The sequence below is a fragment of the Alosa pseudoharengus genome, unplaced genomic scaffold (genome assembly GCF_046254945.1).
Source record: "Alosa pseudoharengus isolate Yale_2024_CS ecotype anadromous, Long Island Sound unplaced genomic scaffold, YU_APseudo_1.1 YU_APseudo_1.1_scf_7, whole genome shotgun sequence".
NCBI lineage: Eukaryota > Metazoa > Chordata > Actinopteri > Clupeiformes > Clupeidae > Alosa > Alosa pseudoharengus.
The window spans coordinates 31032621-31060570 of NW_027468859.1; the positions used below are offsets into that span (position 1 = coordinate 31032621).

Consider the following 27950-nt stretch of genomic DNA (forward strand, 5'->3'; position numbering starts at 1 on the left):
AGAGTTACTATTCACCATCGTCAATTAGAGTGTGTTGTGTGTGCGTGCATTTAAAAGTCTGTAGCATTGTTCATATATATATATATATGTTCATTTCCATGCTACATATGATAACAATGTTAAAGCACATACATATGACTCCTTTCATGTACTTATGAATGAGATAGCTTTCTATGTTTACTGTAATATGTTGTGTGGCCGTATCAGTGTTGCATCAATAACTGGAATCATCACTTTTTTGTGAACTTTAAAATGGTCAGACATACACAGAGAGGCCTGTTCTGACCGTATGTTGGTTGTTTTAAGACTTGGTCACATATCCTGGTTAGTAGATACGGTATGACAATTATAAAGCGGCCCTGTGATGTCATATCCTTTTCGTGAGGGCCTTTGAACCTCACTGACCACCGCTGGTATCTCGGACATGGAGGCGTGAAACTAACTCATAAACAAGCGTTCCACTAAATAAAGACACAACATGTTTCTTAAAATCGCACAGTATAAAGCATGAACGCAAAGGAGACAGACGTACTGAGAGGTTTTACTTCAGTGGCCCACTCCACACACACGCACTCAGACAAAGAGGAAAGGAGAAGAGAGGAAAGTAAAAGAGAAGAAGAGAGAAAAAGGGAGGATAAAGGAGAAGAAGATGGCTTCCATCCCCTGTGTTCTGATGCTGTTGCTGATCTGCCCAAGTCAGGTCCACATGGGTGAGTTACTTAAGCAATAAGAGGCCGTAGGTTGCACTGATTATAGAACAGCGAAGTTTTGCGTTATGCCTAACCCCCCCCCCCTTAACTGCTCTATAATCAGTGTAACTGCTCAGTGATGGTTCTGCAGTAGTACGGACATACAGTAGTTTAGAAGGCGCTCGAAGTGTCCGTTTCTTGCACATCATTTTTTACGTCATTTTGAAGAGCCACTGCATACCTGTGTGTCTTGTCGTGTTGTTGCAAAATCCGCAAAGTTCACTTTATTGTTGAGGTCAGGCTTGTTAAGTTTTTACCCGTGAAGCCTACACTGATCCAGCTTTGCCAAAGCCCTGCTTCTATCCTCACTGGTAGCTTACAGTACAGTGGTGTGTGGGAGGGGGAGTGGCGAAAGCCAATGTGCTTCTTTTACTGATATTTATATGGAGGACCACAGGTGTCACTTAAATGGCAAATGAAGTTGGTTAATTTGCCATTATAAACAGTAGCCTATTAAAAAATATAATTTACAAAAAGTATTTTGTAAATCAATTATTAAATGATCAATAAATACTCTAATTGTAAAAAGGGATTTGCAAATATAATTGCAAAATCATTTGCCAAATCCGTTTGGCAAAGAATGCCTTAAAAGAACGCTGATGAGACATTGTAACGAACCAAGCTTTGAACCAAAGATTCTAGAGCGGAGCAAGATAGATCAGTTACGTCATAGGCATGAAGTACGCTCTGAGCCTGACAGGGCGCCATTTTAATAAGCTCAGCGCAAAATTTCATATACAGTTCCAATACTATGAGCCCACCTGAACGGCTGTTTTAAACTTTGCCAGCGGTTTTTTTTTTTCTTTCTCGGTAATGAACTGCAAGAACTGACAGTGTGAAAGGCCCGATTGATCTTTTTCCAAGATTACACTGAATAAGGAGAGGTAAATAGCCTATTATTCAGACAGAAGTAGCTATTGCACTGGTAAATAGATCACATACATTCCCATTGAGAGACTGTATAGCCTACTGATAAGCTAGCTAGCAGGCAAACTAACTTAGTTAACGTTATATTATCACCATTTTTTTTTTTTTCTACCTGTAGGCTATAAGTTAACCCTTTGTTCACGGCCTGCTTAAACACAGCGCATAAGATAGGCTATCAATCACTAATAAGGTCGAGATTTTACTCAAGCGTCTGATGTTCATAACTTAAATAAATGCAAATGGTAGGCCTAGGCTAAACACAACCGTGCTTGACACTATCGTTTCCATGCAGTCAAAAACTCCTAAATTGTCCTGCTTGCCTGTAAAATGTATATGACCACAGAAGTTCGTTTTCAAAAATCATTAGCCTATTTACAGGCTGCAGCCAACTTAAAACACGTCCAGATAAATGTAACCGTTGAACTTAATTTGTGCAATATTGAAAACAATTTGCTTGATTTATAAAATAGCTGTAGTCCTATTATTTAGGCCTACTGTAAACCCTCAAATTATGGCAAGGGTATTTTCTTTACTTATAGGCCGCGTAAGCACATGCCTTTATTTAATTAAGCTTTAGGCCTATTTACTTTGTATTATAGGCTGCGCAATTGTGCATCTTAAGCCTCTGGCAAGCTCAAAAGAGGGCAGCACGCAACTGAGCTTAGCGACGTGAGACCCGTGGTGTAAATATTAACTTTCAGTGTTTTACGATGTCTTTGTAAATTAGGCCTACGTTTAGGCCTAATTAAAAAGTGTTTCTTGCGTGCGTTCATTCTCTCATTCCCTCTCCAAAATTTTCCTGTTCTAGGCTGACCAAGTGCATGAACCCAGCATCGGTGCGCACGTCACATGAATCACAATTGAGACAATAGGTTGACCATATTGTACAACTGCAAAGCCTTATCATAGACATGTTACATTCATGACATGAAAAATGGAACTTATAGAACGAAAATGACAAATTAGGCAGTCGGCTAAACGTTTTAAACTTGCGCAAAACTGATGAACCCAGCATCGGTGCGTCGCATACATTAAAACACAAATTGAAGCAACACTGACCACAAAACCTTTCCATAGGCATCTAACGTTTATGACATAAGAAGTGGAATATGAACGCATTTCATCACACCTGACAATTAAGCGGAGCTGTGGCTGTTGCGCGTCTTTTTAATTAGATGGTGAGCGTAAACGAAGGACGGCCCTCTAATCGGACGGGCAAGACTGACAAGTAGACGGGCCTAGGCCCGTCCGTGGCTACGCGTAGGCCTATATGTCAAACAGATGCTTTCTCTTCGACCTCCACAAATTAAGCTACAGTTAATTCCTTAGCCGTTTGAATAAATTTGCGTTTGCGATTGACAACACGACAGACAACGTTGTGATAAATAGGCTATAATACTAACTTTGTTCAAAATAGATACAATCAAGTTGACTTTGCAAAGTTGTGTAGGCTACCGCGCCAGTTGAAGTCTGCATGAACAGTTATTGCACAAGCCACCGTTTTGATTTGCTTAGGGGAGATGCAGGTTGAACCCGTTTGAGGGAGAGAGGCGCGAAGAGAGAATGTGTGCTGTAGCCTACACAGTGCACATCTCTATGAAATAGTAGCCTAGGCTATCAAGGCTAATCCATATTTTAAATAAGCAATCATGGAGACAATAAGTTAATAGGCTATACAGATATTGTGAGTAGCCAAATGCAGGAATGGACGTTACAGTTATTCAGTAACTGTAACGAATTAATGAAATTTAAATTTACCTTTAGACTAGGCCTACTTCGTTTCCCAATAAAGTAACGACATTACATTAACGACGCTATATCCCAAACATAGGCCTATTGAACAAGTATAGCCTAAGTTTAGTTTTGGTGGATGATGGACAGATGTCAGTGCCCTAGCCTAATTTACCCTCTGAAATAATTCGACATTGTCTTTATACAATATATTTAACTGGTCTAGACATGGTGTGGTCTATTGGGTTTCTCGTAATTTCAACATACAGCTTTAAATAACAAATATTGATAACATTTTAGGATCAGCGCCATAGGATTCCCACGGTAGCCAGCGTCTGTGACGACACCTGAGCTTATTAAAATGGCGCCCGTAGAGTTTTTTTTTTTTTTTTTTTTTTTTTTTTTTTTTTTTTCTGTTAACATTCTTTTTTTTTTTTTTTTTTAAATTGCTTTATTGAACAATTCGACACAATACATATACATTAGACAGTACAAAAAGGACAGTAATAATAATACAATAATAATAATAATAAAATAAATAAATAAAAACACACATACACAAACAATAAGTACAGAAAAGATCAATTATGTAAAGAGAAGACAGATTATCTGTTAAGTGCTGTGTTAATAAGACACAACAGCCTATCATTTTTTGAGTTGTTTCTAACTACCTGTAAGGTATTGACAAGCGTATCTATTTCTAAAGAAAATAAAGGGAAAGAAGGCTGCGATTTTTGCCATTTTTGCTTGTGAATGAAAAATTTTGCTTGCAAAATAAAGAAATTTACTACATATTCAAGGGATTTCTTTTCATGGTTTTCATAATAGAAAAAAATATCTTTCATACTAAGGGAGTAAGTTATATCTAAACGATCAAAAATGTACTTATTGAGCTCAATAAGAAATAATTCAGTTTTTTTACATTCAAAGAATAGATGAACTAAAGTTTCATCAACATCACCACAAAAGGAACACTCACTTTGTACATCTGCATATTTGGAGATAGCCATATTCACAGGATATATTTTGTGGAGGATTTTAAAATGAACTTCTTTAACTTTGTTTGTAACACAATATTTGTTAGGCAAAAGCCAAGCTTTTTTCCACACAATTTCCTGAACAAAAGAGCTCCAATAAAATTTCCCCCTGGGAGTGATTATTTTTTTTGTTTGAAAAATTCGGCGTATATGTTTATTGTCACATTTCCTATCAACCAGATCGATTCCACCCAAACAAAGGCTATATTGCAGTACATTCTGAGTACCCTGGTAGGATAAATGGTTTCTAATAAGTTGGGTCAGCCCTGTGGGGATAGCCCTAATCAATGAGTTGAACTCCCTAAAAGGGACTGGAAGGCAGTGGATTGATAAAAATTGCTCATATGACAAGATGTTGCCAGAACTATCAAACAGCGATATAACATTTTGTATGCCATTATCAACCCATCTGGGGAAAAACAGAGATTTGTTCCTGATAGTAATTTGCTCATTATTCCAAAGCAGCATTTTGTGAGGAGAAAAATTGTGAACAAAACATAATCTCCAAGCAAGAAGGCACTGCTGATGAAACTTTGATAAAGAAACGGATAATTTTGTAGGTGAATAATTGCACTTTAGAATAAAAGAGAGGCCCCCAACCTGGTTAAATATATAGTTAGGGATAAAAAACCATATAGAATTTGTTTGTATGAGACATCTTCTGATCCATCCTACTTTAAATGAATTAACTGTATTAGAGAAATCCAGGAAATCTAACCCACCCTGGGCTTTAGAACTAGATAATACCTCTTTTTTAAGTTTATGTGGTTTATTTTTCCAAATGAAATCCAAAAAGATTTTGTTTATCTCTTTTATATTTTTGTCAGTGATAAATAGCGGAATGGAGGGGTATACAAAATGAGACAAACCATCCGCTTTTGCTAGGAGAACTCTGCCCAGCATGCTCAAATCTCTTTGCAGCCAAGAATTAAGAATATTCTTGGCTTTAATGATTTTCCCTGAAAAGTTTAAAGATTGCCTATCCTTTATTTCTTTAACTATTTGAATACCAAGATACTTAACTGTATTTTTTATTGGAATATTGTGTATAAAGCTATCTCCACACTCATGTATAGCCAAAAGTTCACATTTAGAAATATTTAATCTCAGACCAGAAGCCTCAGAGAATTGCTCAACTAAAGATAAAGCATACAATAATTGAGACTTATCATGCAAAAATAAAGTTGTATCATCCGCCAGCTGAGCAATCTTAATAACTCTTTCAAAAATTGTTATGCCCTTTAGCTCAAGGTCATGAACAATAAATAGAGATAGTAGTTCAGTAACCAGCAAAAAGAGGAAGGGAGATATCGGGCAACCTTGTCTGACACCTCGCTGAATATTGAATCTTGTAGATGTATCACGGTTAATGATAACTGAACTGTTTATTCCTTTATAAAACATCTCAATTATACTAATAAATGAGTCACCAAATCCAAATAATTTAAGGGTTTGCAGTAGAAATGAATGCTCAATGGTGTCAAAGGCTTTATAGAAGTCTAGAAAAAAAATGAAAGCTGGGGATCGAATCGCATCAGCATAATCTAAGAGATCAAGCACCAGTCTGATATTGTTTGTAATGTGTCGGTTCTTAATAAAGCCCGACTGTGTCTCTGAGATTATACCATCAAGACCAGATTTCAGTCTGTTGGCATAAACCAAAGCCAATATCTTGTAATCAATGGTCAGAAGCGAAATTGGGCGCCAATTATCAATTAAAAGTGTGTCTTTGCCTGATTTAGGAATAAGGGAAATGATCCCCTGTTTCATAGTTGTAGACATTTCCTTACGTTTTATGCATTCGTTGTACATGTCAAGCAAAGGAACTTTTATGTGTTCCCAAAAATGAATATAAAATTCAACTGAGAGGCCATCTATGCCAGGGGCCTTGCCTTTTTTCATAGAGTGTAGAGCTTTTCTAACTTCATCAAAAGTAATTTTGGAATCACAGATTAATTTGTAATTATCATCTATAATTGGAACATATTTCCTTACTTTATCCATAAACGTAACGCATCTACTGGCATCAAATCTGGAAGAATAAAGTTCACTATAGAACCTAGTGACAAATTTAGAAATCACCATAGGATCATTACATTTATTTCCATCAATGTTGAGGGAAGTTAAAGCCTTCCTCTGACCATTCCTTTTCTCTAATGCAAAAAAGTAGCCGGAATTCCTTTCACCTTCTTCTAACCACTTTGCTCTTGATCTGATGAAGGCACCTTTAGCTAAATCTGAGTACAGCCCATCAAGTTTTAAACTAATGTCTTTTATTTCTACTTTTTCCTCTTCAGTAATATTATTTCTTGTCAGTAACTCATTGAGTCTTTCAACTAATTTGGTCTCATACTGATATTTCTTGGCCTTAATTTTTTTACATCTATCAATAGCAATACTCCTTGTCTTATATTTAAAGAATCCCCACTTTTTTGTGCCTTCCTTATCAGGATCAGAAAACAGTTCTACTATGAGATTCTTAATACTATTATTAAAGTCCTCATCCTTTAGTAAAGCATTGTTTATCTTCCAATAACCACGTAGTGAAGAGGTTTTCTGTCGATCACCTAGTTTAAGGAATATCTGTTTGTGGTCAGACATAGGTGCAACTGAGTGAGAAACATCTAGAATTAAATTAAGAGCGCTACTAGAAACTAAAAACAAATCAATCCTAGATTTAAGAGTTAATTTTTTGTTAGACCAAGTGAAGTCAATTAAATCTGGGTTGAAAAACCGCCAGGTATCAATCAACGAAAGATCAGAGCATAAAGACATAATTAAATTATTGGCAATTAAACCTTGACTTACTTTTGGGGGAAATCTATCTATACTAGCATCACCACATTCATTAAAGTCTCCACCCAAAATAACATAAGAGTTAATATACTTATCAGACAGAGATCTTACTTTGTCTGATATTTCAGCAAACAAGGCTTTGTTACAGGCATGAGAGTTGTGACCGTAGATGTTGCATAAAATAAAAGTAAAATCCTCTTGCTTTATAACCATCATAAGCCATCTCCCTTCAGAGGATTTGGATACCTCCAGTACCTCCCCTTTAAATTTGTGTAAAAAAATAGCTACCCCTGCTGAGTTACTACTTCCATGATTATAGTACACAGTATTTCCCCACTGAACTTTCCAAAACTTAGTGTCTGTTTCAATCGAGTGTGTCTCTTGAAAAAAAATTAAATCTGCTTCACTTCTCTTACAAAACAAAAATAAGGCTTTTCTCTTTACCATATCCCTTATACCTCTTACATTGAAAGACAAGACAGACAAAGACTTAAGAACATATACCATAAAGACAAAGTTAACACTTAAACCTGAACTTGGAAACTCACCTAAAGGAGAGGTGGATAACAACTGCAATTTACTATAAACACTGTAAGTTCAATAGCCTACTCAGTATCATATAAATCCTTAACAGAAAAGATTAGGTTAAATCCCAGTATAGCCTATTATGTACTAGTAGGAACATAGGAAAAGTTATTCAGATTTGGGTTAGGCCTAGTACTTTTTTTTTTTTTTTTTTTTTTTTTTTTTTAAATAATTAAATATACAGCAAAACAAACAAACAAACAAAAAAAAAACAAAAAACAGCTGGGACACTGCAAATGGAATTAACAAGGAAAATCACTGAGCAGAAAAAAGACAATCTGTTAAAACAAAAGTAGCCTAAGATTACTTAAACCATGGAAAACAATTACCCTAGTTTCTTTGAACTTTCAGGGCTATACGAATGTAACATGGATAGGTGGAAGTTGGTTGATATCTTAATAGTTGACCTAGCTAGACCACCAAAATGTTTACCTTGAACTTTATTTGACATCAGAGAAAAGGAATTTCTTTCCGTCGATTAGGGCAAATGAGGCCCTGAAGGAGGCCTTCTTACCCCCCTCTCTAGCCTTCTTCAGCAAGGGCCAAAGTTTGTTCCTTGCTGCCCTGTCCTCTGGTGACAATGGCTCTGTGATGCGTAGATTATTCTCCTGAAGGAACTTGCAATTTCTGGCTGCTTGCCAAACTGCATCTCTGACGCGCCGCACTGCAAAGAGGATGATGACGGATCTGTTTTTCCCCGATTCCTTCGGTCCTAATCGATGAGCGATGTCCACTCCCATATGTAGACTGTCACGGATGTTCGGCGCCACTTGAGCAAGAGCTTTAATGACTTCTTCCCTTACGTTCTCTCCATCATATTCTTTCAGACCGTGCAGTTTCAGTAGAGATTTCCAGCTGTAACGTCGACTCTCTTCCACGGCTTGTTTCAGCAACTTATTTTCCTCTTTCAAAGTCAATAATTCGTTTTGCATGTGGTTTAGCTCCTTCCTATTTTCACCCACATCCAACACAAGCTGCTTAACAGTTGCCGATAAATTCTCAATTTCTTTAGAGGTAACTTGTGTGGTCTTTTCAATAGCTGAAATCTTACTAAATGTGGCATCATGTTTGGCAGACAACTCGCGAATAGCTAACAGCACGTCCTTATTTCTGTCGCTGTCCTTATCAGCATGTTCTGACGAATTACGTTTCGTTTTTTTACAGAGGGGTTTCTCTGGGGTGTCAGGGTTAAGGACAGTAGCTAAAACATTGCTGCCGGCGCCCGTAGAGTCATAGAACGTACTTCAACATATCCAACGTATTTTCCAGCCAGTAATCCATCTTGCGCGTAGCGCTCTAGAATCTTTGCTTTGAACCAAGTAACAACTCCCTGCTAGTTGACTCACGAGCGCCTTCTAAACTCAACGGAGACAGTTGGTAACGTTATATGCGAGTAGGCCTAGAGCTATTTTCTTTATATTAGTTAGTAGGAGTTTTATTATAAAGGAGCTATGGACATCTTACGTAATGCCGTACTTTCACTGGCCGATGACCTAGATGGCGCTTCGGTGGAGTATGGCGTAGGCCTAGCATTAAACAGGCTGGTTGGAATCCGAAATGAGCTACGAGAAGCGAACTTAGAAGATAATTTCCGGACACATCTAGATCGGGCTGAAGTTGCTTTGCTCCAGCATTTGCCTAACATCAAGGCAGAGATAAGGCGCCAGATAGTCATCGGGGTGCCTAGGAAGCAAATAGCAAGTGACGTTGGCGTATCGCTGAAAACTCTTCAACGCTGGATTGCCCGATTTGGTATAAGGTAAGCCAAGTCAAGTTGTGCTGGTAAGTTAACGTTACCATAAATTACGTAAGGGATAACGACCGCCGAGGTGTCCTGTTATACGGAATTAATCGACGAGGGCGAGGGGCAAAAACTTGTTGCCTCCGCCCAAGTACATGGCTCCCCTGATAAGATGACATGCTGTCCATGCATCTCAAATTGAGAAGGATGGATGGAAAGAACTATTTGACCAACCCCCAACTGAGAGAGCTGAGGTGGCTATCAGTAAGTATATTTGAGTGGACAAATAGAACTTCTCTGACAAATGACATGTTGAAATCTTGCTTTAGACCTCATAATGATCTTGTAATATATGTTCTTTTATACCTTAATGCAGTTTGGAGACACCCCCCGACTGCTAGTGCTGCTGAAACAAGTGGAGGCAACAATGAAGCGGCAACAGAAAGAAGGCAGGTGGCAAAGGTTGCTGCTGTTGAAAAATACTTTGAGAGTCAGTGTGTGTGTGTGTGTGTGTGTGTGTGTGCGCGTGTGCGTGTCTGTAGCTGAGTAGGTCATGGTACATGGTACAAAAATACAGAATTTAAAGCACTAACACTACACTTAACTCACAACCCACAACTACTGATAATGGAATAACTCTTTTAGAGAAAAGTGTGTGTATGTGAGTGAGGGAGAGAGACAGAATATTTCTGTAAATGTTTAACTATGTTAATTTAGAATAATTTATTTCTTTGAATCATTATATAATTTTAAAATGTTTATTTTTAATGAAAGATGTAGATTTTTGTAGATAAAAGTAGCTTGTATATTTTAACTGGTGTCATTTCTAAAGTGTATATATATGTAAAAGCTTGTATAATTTTAAAATGTTTGTTTTATTTGCAAGGTTGTGTTTGTTAAACTTGTTAATAAAAGTAGCTTGTGCTTTTAATTACTAGTTCTGGATTACTGTTTATTTTCAAGTACTTTTGGTAGTTAATGGGCCACATGTGGCCCGGGGACCCAGCCGACATTCAGCCAACACTCAGTCAGATCAGTTTTATAGTGTGTGGGCCAGTACAGGCCCGGGGACTAAGCCGACATTCAGCCAACACTCAGTCAGATCAGTTTTATAGTGTGTGGGCCAGTACAGGCCCGGGGACTAAGCCGACATTCAGCCAACACTCAGTCAGATCAGTTTTAGTGTGGGCCAGTACAGGCCCGGGGACCCAGCCGACACTCAGCCAACACTCAATAAGTCATTTTACTGTGTGTGGGCCACAACTGGGCCAAGAGAAAATATAAGAGTCATGTCATTAGTTTTAGTAAGGTTCCTGTTTTTTTTTTTATCCAAAAGGTTAAGCATTTGTTCCGCTGCTGTCAGCTGTTCAGCAAAATGTATAGAAGCTATTGGTTGCTTAGGAACGAATGCTTGACACAGCCATTACTGACGATAACCTAGGCCTACTTGTTTTAAATACATATTTTCAGAGTTAGGCCTACTGACGTTTCATTTCTGAATGAACATGGATCATTAAATGTCATTTTGAAAATGGCAGAAAAAAGACGTGAGTGGAGTAGTTTTAAAATGTGGCATCATTGTCAGAATTCACCAGTGTGCTATGTGGGGAGAGAGAGAAAGAGTGATGGTGTGTTGTGTTATTGAATCACACAGTATTTAATGAAAAGCATGTTACTGAAAGTGTAGGTTTCTCAGGCCTGTGTCCCTAAAGCACAGAAATGAGATCAGACAGAATATCTATGACTACTTTATCAGTGTCAACTCTGTCTGTCTATTCTTTAGGTGCTCAAGGAGGAAACAGCCCCACTGAGTTCTCCAGTGCAGGTGGGACAGCTACTCTACCCTGTGCTAATGTGCTTTATCCAAACTGCTCCTCTACTACATGGCTTTATAGCAGTACTAGAGATAGTGTAGAATTGTTTGGACATGGGCAGATAAAACCTGAAAACGCCAAGAACAGAGCTGCGAGACTGAGTCTGTTCCAGAACTGTTCTCTCCACATTACCAATGTCACCACTGAGGACGCAGGACTCTACACCTGTCAGCAGTTCCCTGAACAGGGTGGAATTCAATCTAAAGATGATGCTCCAGTTTATCTCACTGTTCTCCATGGTAGGTTTCTTGTCAATATATAGACACAGGCACAGGTTGCAATATCTATGGAAAGATTATGAAGATTTCATTTTCACCAACCTAAATCAAACATTACCAAAGCTCCTTTAAGCTGATATTATTAAATGTAGGTTGTTGCTGATCTGATGATGTCATTTCCTCCTGCAGTCTCTGCTTCCTCCAGAGAGACTGAGATGGAGATGGGGAGTAATGTGACTCTCCACTGCCTCCTGCACACACGCGACAACTGTACCGGATCTGTGATAGATAAGGGAGTCTGTCTCAGCTGGGTGGATAAGACCATTAACCGCCAGATCAGAACCACATCTATGTGTTCCACCACACTGACGGTGGAGCTCAGAGTTAATAACACCACTTCCACACAGAGGACATGGAGATGCCAGCTGACTGCAGGAGGGAAGGTTCAGACTACTGCAATCTACACCATCAGAGTTAAAGGTTAGAGATGTTACTGTAACACACGCTTTTTCCAACAGAAAATAATAATGCATCCTGTACTCTATGAACTTGACATTGACTACTGGTAGCCTAGTTAGCATGTGGTGAACTGAACCTGATTGGTAAGGTGATCCCTTAGCAAAACATGTGTTTGTGTTGTTATTTGTCCCCAAATCCAGACACAGTCACTAGGCCTACTGCTTCCACAAACTCAGGTAAGACGTGCCTTACAGCTAACACTACACTACAGTTATCATGTGCTATACACATAGGCCTAATTAGGACTGTGTTATTTGCATCTGCACATCTTTATTGCGTTTACATACTTACAATGCAAAGGCATCTTCATTAACATTGTGTAAATGTGTAAATATTATATTGCTATTTTTATCCTATATGCATTATGCATATCATACGATTAGTCGCCAGTCGAATCAGGCGATTAAGCACTAAGCATTCCACTACGTATGGTATTTTCTATAATGGTATGTCACAAATAAAATGGTGGGCTAACTGGATGCTGACTGGTGCCTTATAACAAAATAGACCTCTGTGAATTGCTAATTGTGTTGTATCTGTCTTCAGACAGAAGGTTCAGTAAAGTAAACATGTGTGTGGTATCATCACTGCTTTGTCCTACAGGTGTTAAACCCACATCTGCTTTTCTGTCCAGGTGTTCTGCTGATAACTAGAGCTGGTGTCTTTGTTAGTCTGTTGGCTGCAGCACTGATTATAATTGTGCTGATACACAAGAGAAAGTGAGTGTTTCACCGGCAATAGCCAGCTGTAAACCACTGCTACCACTGTAGTGACCACTGTGAATACTGTAGTGTCTCTCAGGCTCTAACATTTTAATCTTGTTTATTTCAGATGCTGAGGGAGAGCACACCTTAGTGAGTGAACAATGCATATTCTGTTGTTCCACAGAAATAGTCCTTCTGTATGGCACTGGGTTTAATGTGCAGTGAGAAATGTGCTGCATATCACATCTTTCATGTGCTGTAGGTCACCATGCCCATAGACATGTTTCTTTCAGTTTAATCTTCAACTCTCTTTTCAACTCTCTTTCTAATTTGATGTCCTTTTTGTATAGATCAGCGTGATCTCTAATGAATACAATGCATGTAAACAATTAGGCATTGTGTTTCACTGTGTTTTAAACCATTTTGAAATAAAGCCATTTCATAATAAACTATATTATTTCTCTCTCACATATTCTTCTAACACGCATGCACTGTCCTGCTCAATGTCAAACATTGTAAACCTATGAGGTTGTGTGTGTTCCCAAGGGAAGACTTTAGTACAGTAAAAACCCCGCTGATTTGGTTTTAGATGAGCAAATATTTGTTATTTGTAAAATAAAAAACACATGTTAATGGTCCATAAACCATAATTGTGGCCTATGGCTCCTTAAAGCCTCTTTATGTAATCGTGCACAGAAGGTTGTGATGCGCGTCACGTGTTGGACCATGAAGCGTCAGGAATGAGAACTGTTTTTTATATGGGGACCATGACCATAGAAGCGTCAAGAGCAGGAAGTGGATTTGATATGAGAAGCTATATTTTAATAGATGATATAAGTAATTAAAATGACATTTTGAGCCAGTATTTTACAGAGTATGAAGGCATGCCAAATGTAAATCATTTAAGATATTTTATAATATCTAATTCTCCAAAGTTTGTGGTAATTCTGCGCATCATTGGATCATGACGACCACCAAAATATTTTATATATTTGTATAACACTTCTTTTGTTCTAAGAATGCTAGTTAATGCAACATGTGTATTTCATGTGTAAGAAGTGTGTTATGACATTTTACGACTCTTCAGACTGAGGGTGCTTAACATACTGTCCACTTCTCCACTGTAAACAAATCTCCTATCTGTCCTGTAGCACTAATGACTAATGCTGATCTACTCAAACATCACAGGTGTTTTGGGGTGAGGTATATACTGAACAAAATTTCACTGTATTTTCTTCAATGTGGCGTATTCCTAACAGTGGCTTTGCATGGCAGGGTGCTACTCAAATCTATTGATAATGTGAGTATGGAGTTATGGAGTTTAATACAGTTCTCATTCCAACCACACTGGTAGTATGTGCAATGTGTAGGACCTTTAGCACTGGAGAAGTCACTATTACATTTTCGCTATTACATCACCTCTAAATGTGCATCCAGGCTATTTCTAAAATAGAACTTTAGAAATGTGAAAAAATGTGTTCATTAGAAACTGACCAAGTATTGTAGAGAAAGACGTCACCAACCCCACTGGCCACATGTTGGTCCAACCTCCTCCCTCCTCTCCCCTTCAGATGTCCAGTGCCTATGGGTGTTGCATTTGCGGTTGCATTTGCAGTTGCAGTTAGAGGCTTTCACACCATTTTGCAGAGTGTGTGTTTTCGGGGAGGTTGTAGGAGAATCTTCTGTGAGTATAACACGCAGTTGCTCATAATTGTTTTAAAAATGTCAAACATTTGCATCTAGACAGGCTATAAAACACACTGCTAAATTAAATCCAGAGTTACTATTCACCATCGTCAATTAGAGTGTGTTGTGTGTGCGTGCATTTAAAAGTCTGTAGCATTGTTCATATATATATATATATGTTCATTTCCATGCTACATATGATAACAATGTTAAAGCACATACATATGACTCCTTTCATGTACTTATGAATGAGATAGCTTTCTATGTTTACTGTAATATGTTGTGTGGCCGTATCAGTGTTGCATCAATAACTGGAATCATCACTTTTTTGTGAACTTTAAAATGGTCAGACATACACAGAGAGGCCTGTTCTGACCGTATGTTGGTTGTTTTAAGACTTGGTCACATATCCTGGTTAGTAGATACTGTATGACAATTATAAAGCGGCCCTGTGATGTCATATCCTTTTCGTGAGGGCCTTTGAACCTCACTGACCACCGCTCGTATCTCGGACATGGAGGCGTGAAACTGACTCATAAACAAGCGTTCCACTAAATAAAGACACAACATGTTTCTTAAAATCGCACAGTATAAAGCATGAATGCAAAGGAGACAGACGTACTGAGAGGTTTTACTTCAGTGGCCCACTCCACACACACGCACTCAGACAAAGAGGAAAGGAGAAGAGAGGAAAGTAAAAGAGAAGAAGAGAGAAAAAGGGAGGATAAAGGAGAAGAAGATGGCTTCCATCCCCTGTGTTCTGATGCTGTTGCTGATCTGCCCAAGTCAGGTCCACATGGGTGAGTTACTTAAGCAATAAGAGGCCGTAGGTTGCACTGATTATAGAACAGCGAAGTTTTGCGTTATGCCTAACCCCCCCCCCCTTAACTGCTCTATAATCAGTGTAACTGCTCAGTGATGGTTCTGCAGTAGTACGGACATACAGTAGTTTAGAAGGCGCTCGAAGTGTCCGTTTCTTGCACATCATTTTTTACGTCATTTTGAAGAGCCACTGCATACCTGTGTGTCTTGTCGTGTTGTTGCAAAATCCGCAAAGTTCACTTTATTGTTGAGGTCAGGCTTGTTAAGTTTTTACCCGTGAAGCCTACACTGATCCAGCTTTGCCAAAGCCCTGCTTCTATCCTCACTGGTAGCTTACAGTACAGTGGTGTGTGGGAGGGGGAGTGGCGAAAGCCAATGTGCTTCTTTTACTGATATTTATATGGAGGACCACAGGTGTCACTTAAATGGCAAATGAAGTTGGTTAATTTGCCATTATAAACAGTAGCCTATTAAAAAATATAATTTACAAAAAGTATTTTGTAAATCAATTATTAAATGATCAATAAATACTCTAATTGTAAAAAGGGATTTGCAAATATAATTGCAAAATCATTTGCCAAATCCGTTTGGCAAAGAATGCCTTAAAAGAACGCTGATGAGACATTGTAACGAACCAAGCTTTGAACCAAAGATTCTAGAGCGGAGCAAGATAGATCAGTTACGTCATAGGCATGAAGTACGCTCTGAGCCTGACAGGGCGCCATTTTAATAAGCTCAGCGCAAAATTTCATATACAGTTCCAATACTATGAGCCCACCTGAACGGCTGTTTTAAACTTTGCCAGCGGTTTTTTTTTTTCTTTCTCGGTAATGAACTGCAAGAACTGACAGTGTGAAAGGCCCGATTGATCTTTTTCCAAGATTACACTGAATAAGGAGAGGTAAATAGCCTATTATTCAGACAGAAGTAGCTATTGCACTGGTAAATAGATCACATACATTCCCATTGAGAGACTGTATAGCCTACTGATAAGCTAGCTAGCAGGCAAACTAACTTAGTTAACGTTATATTATCACCATTTTTTTTTTTTTCTACCTGTAGGCTATAAGTTAACCCTTTGTTCACGGCCTGCTTAAACACAGCGCATAAGATAGGCTATCAATCACTAATAAGGTCGAGATTTTACTCAAGCGTCTGATGTTCATAACTTAAATAAATGCAAATGGTAGGCCTAGGCTAAACACAACCGTGCTTGACACTATCGTTTCCATGCAGTCAAAAACTCCTAAATTGTCCTGCTTGCCTGTAAAATGTATATGACCACAGAAGTTCGTTTTCAAAAATCATTAGCCTATTTACAGGCTGCAGCCAACTTAAAACACGTCCAGATAAATGTAACCGTTGAACTTAATTTGTGCAATATTGAAAACAATTTGCTTGATTTATAAAATAGCTGTAGTCCTATTATTTAGGCCTACTGTAAACCCTCAAATTATGGCAAGGGTATTTTCTTTACTTATAGGCCGCGTAAGCACATGCCTTTATTTAATTAAGCTTTAGGCCTATTTACTTTGTATTATAGGCTGCGCAATTGTGCATCTTAAGCCTCTGGCAAGCTCAAAAGAGGGCAGCACGCAACTGAGCTTAGCGACGTGAGACCCGTGGTGTAAATATTAACTTTCAGTGTTTTACGATGTCTTTGTAAATTAGGCCTACGTTTAGGCCTAATTAAAAAGTGTTTCTTGCGTGCGTTCATTCTCTCATTCCCTCTCCAAAATTTTCCTGTTCTAGGCTGACCAAGTGCATGAACCCAGCATCGGTGCGCACGTCACATGAATCACAATTGAGACAATAGGTTGACCATATTGTACAACTGCAAAGCCTTATCATAGACATGTTACATTCATGACATGAAAAATGGAACTTATAGAACGAAAATGACAAATTAGGCAGTCGGCTAAACGTTTTAAACTTGCGCAAAACTGATGAACCCAGCATCGGTGCGTCGCATACATTAAAACACAAATTGAAGCAACACTGACCACAAAACCTTTCCATAGGCATCTAACGTTTATGACATAAGAAGTGGAATATGAACGCATTTCATCACACCTGACAATTAAGCGGAGCTGTGGCTGTTGCGCGTCTTTTTAATTAGATGGTGAGCGTAAACGAAGGACGGCCCTCTAATCGGACGGGCAAGACTGACAAGTAGACGGGCCTAGGCCCGTCCGTGGCTACGCGTAGGCCTATATGTCAAACAGATGCTTTCTCTTCGACCTCCACAAATTAAGCTACAGTTAATTCCTTAGCCGTTTGAATAAATTTGCGTTTGCGATTGACAACACGACAGACAACGTTGTGATAAATAGGCTATAATACTAACTTTGTTCAAAATAGATACAATCAAGTTGACTTTGCAAAGTTGTGTAGGCTACCGCGCCAGTTGAAGTCTGCATGAACAGTTATTGCACAAGCCACCGTTTTGATTTGCTTAGGGGAGATGCAGGTTGAACCCGTTTGAGGGAGAGAGGCGCGAAGAGAGAATGTGTGCTGTAGCCTACACAGTGCACATCTCTATGAAATAGTAGCCTAGGCTATCAAGGCTAATCCATATTTTAAATAAGCAATCATGGAGACAATAAGTTAATAGGCTATACAGATATTGTGAGTAGCCAAATGCAGGAATGGACGTTACAGTTATTCAGTAACTGTAACGAATTAATGAAATTTAAATTTACCTTTAGACTAGGCCTACTTCGTTTCCCAATAAAGTAACGACATTACATTAACGACGCTATATCCCAAACATAGGCCTATTGAACAAGTATAGCCTAAGTTTAGTTTTGGTGGATGATGGACAGATGTCAGTGCCCTAGCCTAATTTACCCTCTGAAATAATTCGACATTGTCTTTATACAATATATTTAACTGGTCTAGACATGGTGTGGTCTATTGGGTTTCTCGTAATTTCAACATACAGCTTTAAATAACAAATATTGATAACATTTTAGGATCAGCGCCATAGGATTCCCACGGTAGCCAGCGTCTGTGACGACACCTGAGCTTATTAAAATGGCGCCCGTAGAGTCTTTTTTTTTTTTTTTTTTTTTTTTTTTTTTTTTTTCTGTTAACATTCTTTTTTTTTTTTTTTTTAAATTGCTTTATTGAACAATTCGACACAATACATATACATTAGACAGTACAAAAAGGACAGTAATAATAATACAATAATAATAATAATAAAATAAATAAATAAAAACACACATACACAAACAATAAGTACAGAAAAGATCAATTATGTAAAGAGAAGACAGATTATCTGTTAAGTGCTGTGTTAATAAGACACAACAGCCTATCATTTTTTGAGTTGTTTCTAACTACCTGTAAGGTATTGACAAGCGTATCCATTTCTAAAGAAAATAAAGGGAAAGAAGGCTGCGATTTTTGCCATTTTTGCTTGTGAATGAAAAATTTTGCTTGCAAAATAAAGAAATTTACTACATATTCAAGGGATTTCTTTTCATGGTTTTCATAATAGAAAAAAATATCTTTCATACTAAGGGAGTAAGTTATATCTAAACGATCAAAAATGTACTTATTGAGCTCAATAAGAAATAATTCAGTTTTTTTACATTCAAAGAATAGATGAACTAAAGTTTCATCAACATCACCACAAAAGGAACACTCACTTTGTACATCTGCATATTTGGAGATAGCCATATTCACAGGATATATTTTGTGGAGGATTTTAAAATGAACTTCTTTAACTTTGTTTGTAACACAATATTTGTTAGGCAAAAGCCAAGCTTTTTTCCACACAATTTCCTGAACAAAAGAGCTCCAATAAAATTTCCCCCTGGGAGTGATTATTTTTTTTGTTTGAAAAATTCGGCGTATATGTTTATTGTCACATTTCCTATCAACCAGATCGATTCCACCCAAACAAAGGCTATATTGCAGTACATTCTGAGTACCCTGGTAGGATAAATGGTTTCTAATAAGTTGGGTCAGCCCTGTGGGGATAGCCCTAATCAATGAGTTGAACTCCCTAAAAGGGACTGGAAGGCAGTGGATTGATAAAAATTGCTCATATGACAAGATGTTGCCAGAACTATCAAACAGCGATATAACATTTTGTATGCCATTATCAACCCATCTGGGGAAAAACAGAGATTTGTTCCTGATAGTAATTTGCTCATTATTCCAAAGCAGCATTTTGTGAGGAGAAAAATTGTGAACAAAACATAATCTCCAAGCAAGAAGGCACTGCTGATGAAACTTTGATAAAGAAACGGATAATTTTGTAGGTGAATAATTGCACTTTAGAATAAAAGAGAGGCCCCCAACCTGGTTAAATATATAGTTAGGGATAAAAAACCATATAGAATTTGTTTGTATGAGACATCTTCTGATCCATCCTACTTTAAATGAATTAACTGTATTAGAGAAATCCAGGAAATCTAACCCACCCTGGGCTTTAGAACTAGATAATACCTCTTTTTTAAGTTTATGTGGTTTATTTTTCCAAATGAAATCCAAAAAGATTTTGTTTATCTCTTTTATATTTTTGTCAGTGATAAATAGCGGAATGGAGGGGTATACAAAATGAGACAAACCATCCGCTTTTGCTAGGAGAACTCTGCCCAGCATGCTCAAATCTCTTTGCAGCCAAGAATTAAGAATATTCTTGGCTTTAATGATTTTCCCTGAAAAGTTTAAAGATTGCCTATCCTTTATTTCTTTAACTATTTGAATACCAAGATACTTAACTGTATTTTTTATTGGAATATTGTGTATAAAGCTATCTCCACACTCATGTATAGCCAAAAGTTCACATTTAGAAATATTTAATCTCAGACCAGAAGCCTCAGAGAATTGCTCAACTAAAGATAAAGCATACAATAATTGAGACTTATCATGCAAAAATAAAGTTGTATCATCCGCCAGCTGAGCAATCTTAATAACTCTTTCAAAAATTGTTATGCCCTTTAGCTCAAGGTCATGAACAATAAATAGAGATAGTAGTTCAGTAACCAGCAAAAAGAGGAAGGGAGATATCGGGCAACCTTGTCTGACACCTCGCTGAATATTGAATCTTGTAGATGTATCACGGTTAATGATAACTGAACTGTTTATTCCTTTATAAAACATCTCAATTATACTAATAAATGAGTCACCAAATCCAAATAATTTAAGGGTTTGCAGTAGAAATGAATGCTCAATGGTGTCAAAGGCTTTATAGAAGTCTAGAAAAAAAATGAAAGCTGGGGATCGAATCGCATCAGCATAATCTAAGAGATCAAGCACCAGTCTGATATTGTTTGTAATGTGTCGGTTCTTAATAAAGCCCGACTGTGTCTCTGAGATTATACCATCAAGACCAGATTTCAGTCTGTTGGCATAAACCAAAGCCAATATCTTGTAATCAATGGTCAGAAGCGAAATTGGGCGCCAATTATCAATTAAAAGTGTGTCTTTGCCTGATTTAGGAATAAGGGAAATGATCCCCTGTTTCATAGTTGTAGACATTTCCTTACGTTTTATGCATTCGTTGTACATGTCAAGCAAAGGAACTTTTATGTGTTCCCAAAAATGAATATAAAATTCAACTGAGAGGCCATCTATGCCAGGGGCCTTGCCTTTTTTCATAGAGTGTAGAGCTTTTCTAACTTCATCAAAAGTAATTTTGGAATCACAGATTAATTTGTAATTATCATCTATAATTGGAACATATTTCCTTACTTTATCCATAAACGTAACGCATCTACTGGCATCAAATCTGGAAGAATAAAGTTCACTATAGAACCTAGTGACAAATTTAGAAATCACCATAGGATCATTACATTTATTTCCATCAATGTTGAGGGAAGTTAAAGCCTTCCTCTGACCATTCCTTTTCTCTAATGCAAAAAAGTAGCCGGAATTCCTTTCACCTTCTTCTAACCACTTTGCTCTTGATCTGATGAAGGCACCTTTAGCTAAATCTGAGTACAGCCCATCAAGTTTTAAACTAATGTCTTTTATTTCTACTTTTTCCTCTTCAGTAATATTATTTCTTGTCAGTAACTCATTGAGTCTTTCAACTAATTTGGTCTCATACTGATATTTCTTGGCCTTAATTTTTTTACATCTATCAATAGCAATACTCCTTGTCTTATATTTAAAGAATTCCCACTTTTTTGTGCCTTCCTTATCAGGATCAGAAAACAGTTCTACTATGAGATTCTTAATACTATTATTAAAGTCCTCATCCTTTAGTAAAGCATTGTTTATCTTCCAATAACCACGTAGTGAAGAGGTTTTCTGTCGATCACCTAGTTTAAGGAATATCTGTTTGTGGTCAGACATAGGTGCAACTGAGTGAGAAACATCTAGAATTAAATTAAGAGCGCTACTAGAAACTAAAAACAAATCAATCCTAGATTTAAGAGTTAATTTTTTGTTAGACCAAGTGAAGTCAATTAAATCTGGGTTGAAAAACCGCCAGGTATCAATCAACGAAAGATCAGAGCATAAAGACATAATTAAATTATTGGCAATTAAACCTTGACTTACTTTTGGGGGAAATCTATCTATACTAGCATCACCACATTCATTAAAGTCTCCACCCAAAATAACATAAGAGTTAATATACTTATCAGACAGAGATCTTACTTTGTCTGATATTTCAGCAAACAAGGCTTTGTTACAGGCATGAGAGTTGTGACCGTAGATGTTGCATAAAATAAAAGTAAAATCCTCTTGCTTTATAACCATCATAAGCCATCTCCCTTCAGAGGATTTGGATACCTCCAGTACCTCCCCTTTAAATTTGTGTAAAAAAATAGCTACCCCTGCTGAGTTACTACTTCCATGATTATAGTACACAGTATTTCCCCACTGAACTTTCCAAAACTTAGTGTCTGTTTCAATCGAGTGTGTCTCTTGAAAAAAAATTAAATCTGCTTCACTTCTCTTACAAAACAAAAATAAGGCTTTTCTCTTTACCATATCCCTTATACCTCTTACATTGAAAGACAAGACAGACAAAGACTTAAGAACATATACCATAAAGACAAAGTTAACACTTAAACCTGAACTTGGAAACTCACCTAAAGGAGAGGTGGATAACAACTGCAATTTACTATAAACACTGTAAGTTCAATAGCCTACTCAGTATCATATAAATCCTTAACAGAAAAGATTAGGTTAAATCCCAGTATAGCCTATTATGTACTAGTAGGAACATAGGAAAAGTTATTCAGATTTGGGTTAGGCCTAGTACTTTTTTTTTTTTTTTTTTTTTTTTTTTTAAATAATTAAATATACAGCAAAAAAAACAAACAAACAAAAAAAAAAAAAAAAACAGCTGGGACACTGCAAATGGAATTAACAAGGAAAATCACTGAGCAGAAAAAAGACAATCTGTTAAAACAAAAGTAGCCTAAGATTACTTAAACCATGGAAAACAATTACCCTAGTTTCTTTGAACTTTCAGGGCTATACGAATGTAACATGGATAGGTGGAAGTTGGTTGATATCTTAATAGTTGACCTAGCTAGACCACCAAAATGTTTACCTTGAACTTTATTTGACATCAGAGAAAAGGAATTTCTTTCCGTCGATTAGGGCAAATGAGGCCCTGAAGGAGGCCTTCTTACCCCCCTCTCTAGCCTTCTTCAGCAAGGGCCAAAGTTTGTTCCTTGCTGCCCTGTCCTCTGGTGACAATGGCTCTGTGATGCGTAGATTATTCTCCTGAAGGAACTTGCAATTTCTGGCTGCTTGCCAAACTGCATCTCTGACGCGCCGCACTGCAAAGAGGATGATGACGGATCTGTTTTTCCCCGATTCCTTCGGTCCTAATCGATGAGCGATGTCCACTCCCATATGTAGACTGTCACGGATGTTCGGCGCCACTTGAGCAAGAGCTTTAATGACTTCTTCCCTTACGTTCTCTCCATCATATTCTTTCAGACCGTGCAGTTTCAGTAGAGATTTCCAGCTGTAACGTCGACTCTCTTCCACGGCTTGTTTCAGCAACTTATTTTCCTCTTTCAAAGTCAATAATTCGTTTTGCATGTGGTTTAGCTCCTTTCTATTTTCACCCACATCCAACACAAGCTGCTTAACAGTTGCCGATAAATTCTCAATTTCTTTAGAGGTAACTTGTGTGGTCTTTTCAATAGCTGAAATCTTACTAAATGTGGCATCATGTTTGGCAGACAACTCGCGAATAGCTAACAGCACGTCCTTATTTCTGTCGCTGTCCTTATCAGCATGTTCTGACGAATTACGTTTCGTTTTTTTACAGAGGGGTTTCTCTGGGGTGTCAGGGTTAAGGACAGTAGCTAAAACATTGCTGCCGGCGCCCGTAGAGTCATAGAACGTACTTCAACATATCCAACGTATTTTCCAGCCAGTAATCCATCTTGCGCGTAGCGCTCTAGAATCTTTGCTTTGAACCAAGTAACAACTCCCTGCTAGTTGACTCACGAGCGCCTTCTAAACTCAACGGAGACAGTTGGTAACGTTATATGCGAGTAGGCCTAGAGCTATTTTCTTTATATTAGTTAGTAGGAGTTTTATTATAAAGGAGCTATGGACATCTTACGTAATGCCGTACTTTCACTGGCCGATGACCTAGATGGCGCTTCGGTGGAGTATGGCGTAGGCCTAGCATTAAACAGGCTGGTTGGAATCCGAAATGAGCTACGAGAAGCGAACTTAGAAGATAATTTCCGGACACATCTAGATCGGGCTGAAGTTGCTTTGCTCCAGCATTTGCCTAACATCAAGGCAGAGATAAGGCGCCAGATAGTCATCGGGGTGCCTAGGAAGCAAATAGCAAGTGACGTTGGCGTATCGCTGAAAACTCTTCAACGCTGGATTGCCCGATTTGGTATAAGGTAAGCCAAGTCAAGTTGTGCTGGTAAGTTAACGTTACCATAAATTACGTAAGGGATAACGACCGCCGAGGTGTCCTGTTATACGGAATTAATCGACGAGGGCGAGGGGCAAAAACTTGTTGCCTCCGCCCAAGTACATGGCTCCCCTGATAAGATGACATGCTGTCCATGCATCTCAAATTGAGAAGGATGGATGGAAAGAACTATTTGACCAACCCCCAACTGAGAGAGCTGAGGTGGCTATCAGTAAGTATATTTGAGTGGACAAATAGAACTTCTCTGACAAATGACATGTTGAAATCTTGCTTTAGACCTCATAATGATCTTGTAATATATGTTCTTTTATACCTTAATGCAGTTTGGAGACACCCCCCGACTGCTAGTGCTGCTGAAACAAGTGGAGGCAACAATGAAGCGGCAACAGAAAGAAGGCAGGTGGCAAAGGTTGCTGCTGTTGAAAAATACTTTGAGAGTCAGTGTGTGTGTGTGTGTGTGTGTGTGTGTGCGCGTGTGCGTGTCTGTAGCTGAGTAGGTCATGGTACATGGTACAAAAATACAGAATTTAAAGCACTAACACTACACTTAACTCACAACCCACAACTACTGATAATGGAATAACTCTTTTAGAGAAAAGTGTGTGTATGTGAGTGAGGGAGAGAGACAGAATATTTCTGTAAATGTTTAACTATGTTAATTTAGAATAATTTATTTCTTTGAATCATTATATAATTTTAAAATGTTTATTTTTAATGAAAGATGTAGATTTTTGTAGATAAAAGTAGCTTGTATATTTTAACTGGTGTCATTTCTAAAGTGTATATATATGTAAAAGCTTGTATAATTTTAAAATGTTTGTTTTATTTGCAAGGTTGTGTTTGTTAAACTTGTTAATAAAAGTAGCTTGTGCTTTTAATTACTAGTTCTGGATTACTGTTTATTTTCAAGTACTTTTGGTAGTTAATGGGCCACATGTGGCCCGGGGACCCAGCCGACATTCAGCCAACACTCAGTCAGATCAGTTTTATAGTGTGTGGGCCAGTACAGGCCCGGGGACTAAGCCGACATTCAGCCAACACTCAGTCAGATCAGTTTTATAGTGTGTGGGCCAGTACAGGCCCGGGGACTAAGCCGACATTCAGCCAACACTCAGTCAGATCAGTTTTAGTGTGGGCCAGTACAGGCCCGGGGACCCAGCCGACACTCAGCCAACACTCAATAAGTCATTTTACTGTGTGTGGGCCACAACTGGGCCAAGAGAAAATATAAGAGTCATGTCATTAGTTTTAGTAAGGTTCCTGTTTTTTTTTTTATCCAAAAGGTTAAGCATTTGTTCCGCTGCTGTCAGCTGTTCAGCAAAATGTATAGAAGCTATTGGTTGCTTAGGAACGAATGCTTGACACAGCCATTACTGACGATAACCTAGGCCTACTTGTTTTAAATACATATTTTCAGAGTTAGGCCTACTGACGTTTCATTTCTGAATGAACATGGATCATTAAATGTCATTTTGAAAATGGCAGAAAAAAGACGTGAGTGGAGTAGTTTTAAAATGTGGCATCATTGTCAGAATTCACCAGTGTGCTATGTGGGGAGAGAGAGAAAGAGTGATGGTGTGTTGTGTTATTGAATCACACAGTATTTAATGAAAAGCATGTTACTGAAAGTGTAGGTTTCTCAGGCCTGTGTCCCTAAAGCACAGAAATGAGATCAGACAGAATATCTATGACTACTTTATCAGTGTCAACTCTGTCTGTCTATTCTTTAGGTGCTCAAGGAGGAAACAGCCCCACTGAGTTCTCCAGTGCAGGTGGGACAGCTACTCTACCCTGTGCTAATGTGCTTTATCCAAACTGCTCCTCTACTACATGGCTTTATAGCAGTACTAGAGATAGTGTAGAATTGTTTGGACATGGGCAGATAAAACCTGAAAACGCCAAGAACAGAGCTGCGAGACTGAGTCTGTTCCAGAACTGTTCTCTCCACATTACCAATGTCACCACTGAGGACGCAGGACTCTACACCTGTCAGCAGTTCCCTGAACAGGGTGGAATTCAATCTAAAGATGATGCTCCAGTTTATCTCACTGTTCTCCATGGTAGGTTTCTTGTCAATATATAGACACAGGCACAGGTTGCAATATCTATGGAAAGATTATGAAGATTTCATTTTCACCAACCTAAATCAAACATTACCAAAGCTCCTTTAAGCTGATATTATTAAATGTAGGTTGTTGCTGATCTGATGATGTCATTTCCTCCTGCAGTCTCTGCTTCCTCCAGAGAGACTGAGATGGAGATGGGGAGTAATGTGACTCTCCACTGCCTCCTGCACACACGCGACAACTGTACCGGATCTGTGATAGATAAGGGAGTCTGTCTCAGCTGGGTGGATAAGACCATTAACCGCCAGATCAGAACCACATCTATGTGTTCCACCACACTGACGGTGGAGCTCAGAGTTAATAACACCACTTCCACACAGAGGACATGGAGATGCCAGCTGACTGCAGGAGGGAAGGTTCAGACTACTGCAATCTACACCATCAGAGTTAAAGGTTAGAGATGTTACTGTAACACACGCTTTTTCCAACAGAAAATAATAATGCATCCTGTACTCTATGAACTTGACATTGACTACTGGTAGCCTAGTTAGCATGTGGTGAACTGAACCTGATTGGTAAGGTGATCCCTTAGCAAAACATGTGTTTGTGTTGTTATTTGTCCCCAAATCCAGACACAGTCACTAGGCCTACTGCTTCCACAAACTCAGGTAAGACGTGCCTTACAGCTAACACTACACTACAGTTATCATGTGCTATACACATAGGCCTAATTAGGACTGTGTTATTTGCATCTGCACATCTTTATTGCGTTTACATACTTACAATGCAAAGGCATCTTCATTAACATTGTGTAAATGTGTAAATATTATATTGCTATTTTTATCCTATATGCATTATGCATATCATACGATTAGTCGCCAGTCGAATCAGGCGATTAAGCACTAAGCATTCCACTACGTATGGTATTTTCTATAATGGTATGTCACAAATAAAATGGTGGGCTAACTGGATGCTGACTGGTGCCTTATAACAAAATAGACCTCTGTGAATTGCTAATTGTGTTGTATCTGTCTTCAGACAGAAGGTTCAGTAAAGTAAACATGTGTGTGGTATCATCACTGCTTTGTCCTACAGGTGTTAAACCCACATCTGCTTTTCTGTCCAGGTGTTCTGCTGATAACTAGAGCTGGTGTCTTTGTTAGTCTGTTGGCTGCAGCACTGATTATAATTGTGCTGATACACAAGAGAAAGTGAGTGTTTCACCGGCAATAGCCAGCTGTAAACCACTGCTACCACTGTAGTGACCACTGTGAATACTGTAGTGTCTCTCAGGCTCTAACATTTTAATCTTGTTTATTTCAGATGCTGAGGGAGAGCACACCTTAGTGAGTGAACAATGCATATTCTGTTGTTCCACAGAAATAGTCCTTCTGTATGGCACTGGGTTTAATGTGCAGTGAGAAATGTGCTGCATATCACATCTTTCATGTGCTGTAGGTCACCATGCCCATAGACATGTTTCTTTCAGTTTAATCTTCAACTCTCTTTTCAACTCTCTTTCTAATTTGATGTCCTTTTTGTATAGATCAGCGTGATCTCTAATGAATACAATGCATGTAAACAATTAGGCATTGTGTTTCACTGTGTTTT

General features: G+C 38.3%; 2 protein-coding genes across 2 annotated transcripts; both read left to right on the forward strand.

Moving 5' to 3' along the window:
• Nucleotides 1-554: 554 nt before the first annotated feature.
• LOC143109962 (uncharacterized) lies at nucleotides 555-13279 on the forward strand. Its single transcript, XM_076272763.1, has 6 exons — nucleotides 555-710; nucleotides 11350-11679; nucleotides 11848-12138; nucleotides 12318-12353; nucleotides 12812-12896; nucleotides 13009-13279. The coding sequence occupies exons 1-6, from the start codon at nucleotides 650-652 to the stop codon at nucleotides 13013-13015; spliced, it is 810 nt and encodes a 269-aa protein (XP_076128878.1). The 5' UTR covers nucleotides 555-649; the 3' UTR covers nucleotides 13016-13279.
• Nucleotides 13280-15211: 1932 nt separating this feature from the next.
• Nucleotides 15212-27933, forward strand: LOC143109565 (uncharacterized). Its single transcript, XM_076272332.1, has 6 exons — nucleotides 15212-15367; nucleotides 26004-26333; nucleotides 26502-26792; nucleotides 26972-27007; nucleotides 27466-27550; nucleotides 27663-27933. Exons 1-6 carry the CDS (start codon nucleotides 15307-15309, stop codon nucleotides 27667-27669), a joined length of 810 nt encoding a protein of 269 aa, XP_076128447.1. The 5' UTR covers nucleotides 15212-15306; the 3' UTR covers nucleotides 27670-27933.
• The last annotated feature ends 17 nt before the right edge of the window (nucleotides 27934-27950 follow it).